This window comes from Orycteropus afer, unplaced genomic scaffold (assembly GCF_000298275.1).
Source record: "Orycteropus afer afer isolate SDZICR_OR568_19922 unplaced genomic scaffold, OryAfe1.0 scaffold00075, whole genome shotgun sequence".
Lineage (NCBI taxonomy): Eukaryota > Metazoa > Chordata > Mammalia > Tubulidentata > Orycteropodidae > Orycteropus > Orycteropus afer.
Genome location: NW_006921662.1, coordinates 2,080,114 through 2,087,613, shown reverse-complemented (window position 1 = coordinate 2,087,613; position 7,500 = coordinate 2,080,114). Strand labels below are relative to the sequence as shown.

General features: G+C 29.9%; 1 protein-coding gene across 1 annotated transcript in view; it reads left to right on the top strand.

Annotated features, from left to right (window-relative positions):
* Positions 1-7,500, top strand: part of DENND1B (DENN domain containing 1B) — a 464,228-nt gene that overhangs the window by 331,818 nt on the left and 124,910 nt on the right. Inside the window, exon 13 of the mRNA XM_007941084.2 lies at positions 3,678-3,779. Coding sequence (XP_007939275.1) covers positions 3,678-3,779 — 102 coding nt within the window. The remainder of the gene's footprint in view (positions 1-3,677; positions 3,780-7,500) is intronic.

Genomic DNA, 7,500 nt, shown 5'->3' with positions numbered 1-7,500 from the left:
ATAGATTTACAGCTTCAGAAACCCAAAGAGGGTCACTATGAGTCAGAATTGACTTGATGGCAGTGAGTTTGGTTTTTGGTTTGGTGGTAGGATATATGCTTTCTATATTATATCTTTCTATTTATGGGGATAAAAAATGTTGACGAGTACTCCTAATACTGCTTTTTTTCTTTTTTTTTTTTTTTTTTTTGGCATCCTGATTCTACATCAACTTTCCAAAATACTGTTTTAAATATTTAATTAAATTTGTCACATATATTTTGGAATCTATAGAGAAAGTCAGTACATTTTTTATGGGGAAAATTACTGTCTTGGAGAAAGGTCCAGTCTAACTTGAAATTGACTCCTATTATTAAGTAGAAGTGTTTACAGCCAAGTCATGATTAGATTGACTGCAATTTCTGTACTTCTATAATTGTACCATAGACATTCAAGCTGTCTTAATAGTCAACTTTATTTCATTTAGTAGTGAATGAAAAGGTATACTAGGACCTTGAGAAATTATTTTAACCAAGGAGCATTTAGTAACATTCTCCTTAATGTGTTACAAGATGATGTACATCCTACAATTTCATTCTTATTGTGTCTTTATTAGGCAGAATTTTTTATTTGCACTAAAATATCTATCATTTTTGCTTTTGTGTTTAATAAAAATGTTCCTATACTTGAAATACAGATGTTTACGTAATAGTGGAACTAAGCTTACATTTTTGGGCTTTGTTTGGCTGCAATCACAACCAATTCCTTTTTTTTTCCCCCCAAACAAAGAATCAAAATATTCTTATAGTGTTTCCCTTTTGGTCAAAACAGTTTCAACACATTTAATCAATTGTATAAATAATTCTAACCCTTATTTTTCAAAGATATGTGAAATGAATGTCCTTTGAAATCTCTCCCTTTTTTTTTTTTTTTGTTTACCTTTTAATGTAGTTGTGAGTAAAAGATGGCTAGAAATCCTTTCTTTAAAATATAAATTTGATTATAAAATAAAGAATGAAGGTACTTCAATAGGCTTTAAGTTTGAACTCAAAGCAGACCAATGCATATAAATAATTAGGAATAATTTAGTAGATGCTACAATGTAGTAAGTTATTTATTTATTTTGCTACATCTGTGAGAATTATCTTACTTATTTCAATATGTAAAAGATTCTAAATGAAATGTCCCAATTTCAGAAGATCATGTGATTGCTACCATTGTGTCATTTCTTTGCATTAAAGTGCACGATACACATTTATAATTACTCTGTACAGAAGGATTAGATAGAATGTGCATGAGAAAAACTATAAACTTTAATACCTTACTGTTTGTCTTATGAAGTTCCTGGATATTGCAAATGGTTAATGTGTCCAGCTACTAACCTGAGGGTGAAAGTTTCGAGTCCACCCAGGCATACCTTAGAAGAACGGCCTGGGGATCTCCTTCCAAAAAATCAGCCGTGGAAAGCTCTGTGGAGTCCAGTTCTACTCTGATACATGGGATCTCCTGAGTTGGAATCAACTTAGTAACAGCTATTTTTTTTGTTTGTTTGTTCTTACAAGCATTTCAATCTTTGCCTTAGTATTTTAATCTTGCTTTTGAAGAAAAAGACATTTTTTTCCAATACTCCTCACTCTTTCCTCATTCAAACAAGTATGAATTTTAAGAGATACGGAAATATGAGACACAGAAAGAGGTACCCTTTTATATGCCATCTGAGTTTCCACTCCTGTTTAGGGGGAAAAATAAAAAGCTAAAGCCTGATGCCATGGGATAAAGTACATAAAATACTGACAGTAGTTTAAATTTTCTTTAACAATTATTTAAATTATATACTGTTGTTGTTACTTTTTTGTATATGTAGAGTTACTGTCATTCCAAAGGAGTCTTAATTTATTGAACATTTTTTTCCCATTCTTATTGTGTGGCTCTCTGAACTAAATTTAATATTTAGCTATTATCAAACTTTTAAAAGTTAAGAGCAGCTTTGAAAAAATACAAATTTCATTTTAGTATCAGTTTCCTTTGTTCAGAGTTTGGTGCTAGTGTCACTACAAACATTTTGGGGACATATGGCCATTTTTCTAGGCTTAAGCTAACTTATTTTATCCCTTAAAAATTCCATCAGCTTTTTTTATATGTAAAAAATTTCATCATTATTACCTTCCCAGTTTCTGTCATAGGGACACTTTAGAATTAAAGATGAATATTAAAATTATGACATACATTTCTCCATGTAAATGCCATTAATATATATTTTTTTTGTTGGTAGAATAAGTTTTTTTTATAATTATTTTATAGTTAACTTAAAGATAACCTATATTTTTATATTTAAACTTTTTTTACATGTATATATATCACATTCATACACATGGAAAGAGAAGGAAATGAGTGTATTTATGAATATTTTTGTAATGTTATCACTATTATAAGTGATTATCTTAGGAATGGAGTATCTTTTAAGTCTTACTTTAGAATAATTGTAATGTCTTTTACAAGATTTTTAGAATCCTGTGTTTTCCTGAGGATCCACACTCTACCCAGACTGTGTGGCTTTCCTAACACACAGAACTTCCTCTTACTAGATTACCCTTCCCTAGCAAAGTTTAACATTCTAGCTCTAATACGCACAGGTTTCAAATTCTAAATGGATCAGAGAAATTTCAGTCCTGACCAACTCAAAATAATTGATTTAGCCAATTAAAATATGTAAAGCATTTAACAACTTATTTTTAAAAAAGTGTCTGTTGAGGATATTACTTTAGAAAATACAATAGTAACATTAATTAATTGACCTGTGGCTAGTTGACCTATACTATTATGGTATTATGGGTTGGTAAAAATATTTTATTAATGAGCACATTACTTATTTGCACTAAAGAATAGTACTATTTGTTGTCATTTAAATAAGGTTACTGGAATGTTGTGGTTTAAGTTAAATGTTGATTTAAAGAGGAAGAATAAAGTATTTCTTTTATTTAAGGGTAAAAAAATGATGAAATTCTAATTTAGTTTAATTTGTCTACATACTCAAATAATTTGACCATTTTCACCAAACTGTCCTACAAGTCAGAATAGTCAGTCTGATAGGTTATAAATTTGATCCTTTATTTTGAAATTACTGTGAGTCATTTTACTAGCAACAAATTCCATATTCTCTGTCATTTTTTAATGTTAAACTTTTATTCTTCATCCTCAGCTTGTACCTATTCATATGCAAAATATAAAAGATTAATTTAAAAGTTAGCAGTTTAATGCTATAGTCAGAGTTACTGGTTTATGTTAGAATTATAATATGATTTATGCTAAAAGTAGATAAAGAGCAGATTCTTATTACCTTAGACTTGAGATTCAGTTGGTAAATTTTATAGAAGTTTTTTCAGTTTGGTTTAGCTATGTCTGTTTTATAGGTCTTTGTTGTAATATTTTCTTGAACGTTAAATTATAAATCTCTATCTCCAAACTAAGTATGTTTAAATGAGCAAGCATTCTGTTTTAAGCATTTTGTCCCAAATCATCTTTTTGAACTTCCTCTCAGAGAAGGTGAAGTTATTTGTATTTATTTTATAATGTAGGGTTTTCCTTTTTTCTTTTCCCATGACTAGTGCATTAAGATAATTTCCTCTGGTTGCAATTTATTATAGTTTTATTAAGAAAATATACTAAGATGCTAATTCACAATTGTGTTTTTTAAACAGAGAGTGAAAAATAAATCATTGGAAGATGTGGTTATGTTAAATGTTGACACAAACACTTTAGAATCACCATTTAATGACTTGAGCAACCTACCAAGTGATGTGGTAAGTCTGAAGGATATTTTGTAGTGACAATGTAAATGTTTTCTCCTGGACCCTTGAATTACAAATTTCCAATTTTTTTTTTTTTTTGTCTAAAATAAAAGGATTGGGTGTGTGCCTGGGGTGTGAGAGGAATCAGTGCAGATTCTATATTTAATATTTTTACCTTTTGGCAGTTGAGGAGATGTTGAATGGTACATCATATTCCTTATTGTAAAAGTAGGATCATAATTAAAAAGCTAGATGCATTCATTAGGGAGAGCTTCTTTAAATGTAAGTCTCTTCATCTCATCTTAATCATTATATTACAAAGTAGGCATTTCTGTCTGCCTAGTGGCATGTCTTGCAAAAGAATGAGAGAGTTTTTGAAGGCAAGAAGAAGAAGGGGGCCAATTATCGGCTTTTGCTTCCCTGCCACCTGCCAGCGCTTTTCCTTTTAATTAATGATCTGATGGCACTGGTCAATATAATAAGAAATGCTTGTACAGTTGGGGTCAGAAAATTCTGGCTTTGATCTCCCTCAACTTTCTGAAACATTTATTTGTTTTCTCTAAATTATTTCAGTTTTATTTTAATCTTTTCTATCCTGCTGAGGGCCGTAAGAATGAAAACCTACACTGTTTGTCATTTGCTTTGGCAGAGCAAAGACTGCTTACTTAGAATTCTATTTGTAAATTAAACTGCAAACCCAGTTTGTCATAAAAGACATCTGATCCTTTTGAAATGACGAAAACTGTCTTTTGTCTGTAAAGGCTGATAAATTAAGTGCCAGTTCTCTCCTGGTCTTTGATCTTACAGAGGGTTTGTGTGTGTGTATGTGTGTGTGTGTGTGTGTGTGTCTTCAGCTTATAATGGGACATATTCTGTATTTCATGTTAAATAGTCTTCAAAAGTGCATTTTTTTTTTTTTTGGTTCTTGTTATTCCATAGTACAGAGCAGGAATGCAGAGTAGTACTGTTCCTGTATATTTTAATAGCTATTTAAAATTATCTTTATAGTACAATTCTAAGTTAAAATAACCTCCCCTTTAAAAAAAATCCCCATTATTTTCAAGGATTGTGAAATTTGGGAATTAAAAAAACCATCAGAATATATTCTTTGGTAATATTACAAGTATTTTTGAAATTCATTATTAAAACATTTGAAGAAGTGAATTTAAACATCTCAAACTCCAAAAATCCATTAATACTAACCTTGATTGTTCTTATAGACTAGTGATAGGAAAAATATGATTTTAAAGTCACAGTCAGATTATTTATGTCCATAAATAGTGTAAGTGCTTTCTGACCTTGTAGCAAATTAAAATTGAGCTATTTTATTTTGCTGTAGTAAAATTTATATTATGTGTGAACAACCCCAAACTCAGGCCAGTGAACAATTACATTATCTTTTTAGCTCGTTATAACTTGATTGCTTCATTATAAAAATTTTGCAGAAGCTGCTAAAAATGATTAGAGTTACCCATTTAGAAATTCATCAAAGTGTTCTTCACTGGATATAGAAATAATTAGTGAAAATACAGTTCCAACTTTTAAGAATGTATTCCATATGTGCATGTATTTTCTACTGTTAATACCCTTAGGAAGGAAGATAGTTTATTTAAAAAAAAAAAAAAAATGAAGGCGAAGAGAAAAAAGAGAAAAGAATATGAAGAAACAAATCCAGCTTTTGGGTTTATACTATTAAAAATTTTACAGTCAGCTTAATGATAGATGGGTCTTTCTTTGAGAAAAAACAGCCTTTTAAATTTCATTCTTTGGATAGGTGACTTTATTAAGTTGAGATGTAGAATTACATTGATAATTACAACATTTATTAGTTATCTAGAGAAGGAAACAGTATTCCAAAAGTATAAAAGTCTGGATACATAAAATGACAGGGGAAGTATCTGTTGGTTTACTCATAAGAATCTTTATATTAAAACATTACTAAAATATTCGAAAGTATATATTGAAAAAACATTGCAAAGTGGTATATATATGACAGTATATATGCTTGTAATCAAAGGCCACAAACTTACCAACAAATCTGAAGAATGAACAAATTGATATAGCTCTGAAGCAAAGCTAGGACCATTTACTGAAAGTATAAGGTGCTTTAAAGTTACAGTCATTTTCTAAAAATATTTTAGTTGATTAAAACATTCCAAAAACCAGCTCATAGTTTTGGAGGATTTGTATTAAAGCATCACATCATGTTTTCTACAAATGTTAATGTTTTAAATGAGACATTAACATCACAAATAATTCTACTAAATTTTTTTATGTGATTTGAATTAATAAAGTATAATTGAAGCCTGAAAATACTACTATTGGTATTGTCTGATTGTTTAATAGATTAACTGAGATTTAAATAGAGCCCTTTTAAAATCATTCACCAAAGCATTTAAATTATACTTACAGGCTAGATGACTTTCTATGCATGTGCACTCTATTATTGTGTCAGATTGACCAGTGGTCTTGGCTGTTCAAAGGTCAGTGGTCACAGTTGTCCTGAATTACTAGTTCTTTTTTCCTGTGGACCCTCTGCTGTGTTGCATGCTGTAATCTTCTTAATGGCTTCATTCCAATATTCACACATAATATTTTAGATTTATTGACTGTTAGAAATACTACCATGCCAGTAGCAGTTCCGCTACTCTTAAGGTATTTAAAATTGGAAAAATAAATCAGGGCAAAGCTTTCAGGAATCCTTTGTTTTCCTTAAGGGAGGGGAAAAAAACTCTTTTCCTGTCTTCTGACAAGAACACTTGTTTTTCAATTTCATCATTTCACTATAGATTTGGATCATTAAAAGAAAGAAAAAACAAATATTTTATTGTGAGTGAATTTAATGATATTGTTTATTACATGGAATAACTTTTCCATTAGAATATACTTTTGTAGTTTTTGTTTATGAATGTAGTGTTTTATTTTTTCCAAGGCATTGAGAAATGGATACCTTCAAACATATCTAGTTTGAGTGTGTTGAAGTAAAAGAGTAAATTTTAGGCTATATGTGACAATATCAATTGAAGTTATTGTGGTATGTTTATAAGTATGGGGAAAAATCAATTGAACTAAATGTTGGAAACTTCAATTTTAATTTAAGAAAACTTACTTTTGAGATACCCATTCCAAATATACTAAACAAATTTAGTTTCAATTATGTACAAATTTAAAATTTTGTATTTCTGAGGTATTACTGCTCATTTTTAACATTTTAAGAGATAATTTGGAGAATTATTACTATTTCAAAAATAATAGGACAACACATTTACTGGAAAAATAAGTTAATAATTAGAATTATAATAAGATTTAGGAAATCTGCCCTCAAATTAATATTAAAACAATTATAATTCTTATAGATAAAAACCAGTTAGAGTTGACATTTGAAAAAATTACATGTATTATGTTATGAATTACAAAGGAGAGTGAATTTTTATATATGATGCTGCAGAAAAAGAAAAAAACAAACTTATTGCCATTGAGTCGTATCCAACTCATAGCAACTCTTCCTTGGGTTTCTGAGGCATTATCACTATGGAGGGAGCTCTGGTGGCCTAGTGCCTAAGTCATTTGACTACTAAACAGAAGGCTGGTGGTTCAAACCCACCAGCCACTCCTTGGAAGGAAGGTTGGGCAATATCCTATCGTAGTGATAGTGCCTTGGAAGCCCAAGGAGGGGTCACTATGAATCGGATCCAATTTGATGGCAGTGGGTTGTTTTTATATATATATATAT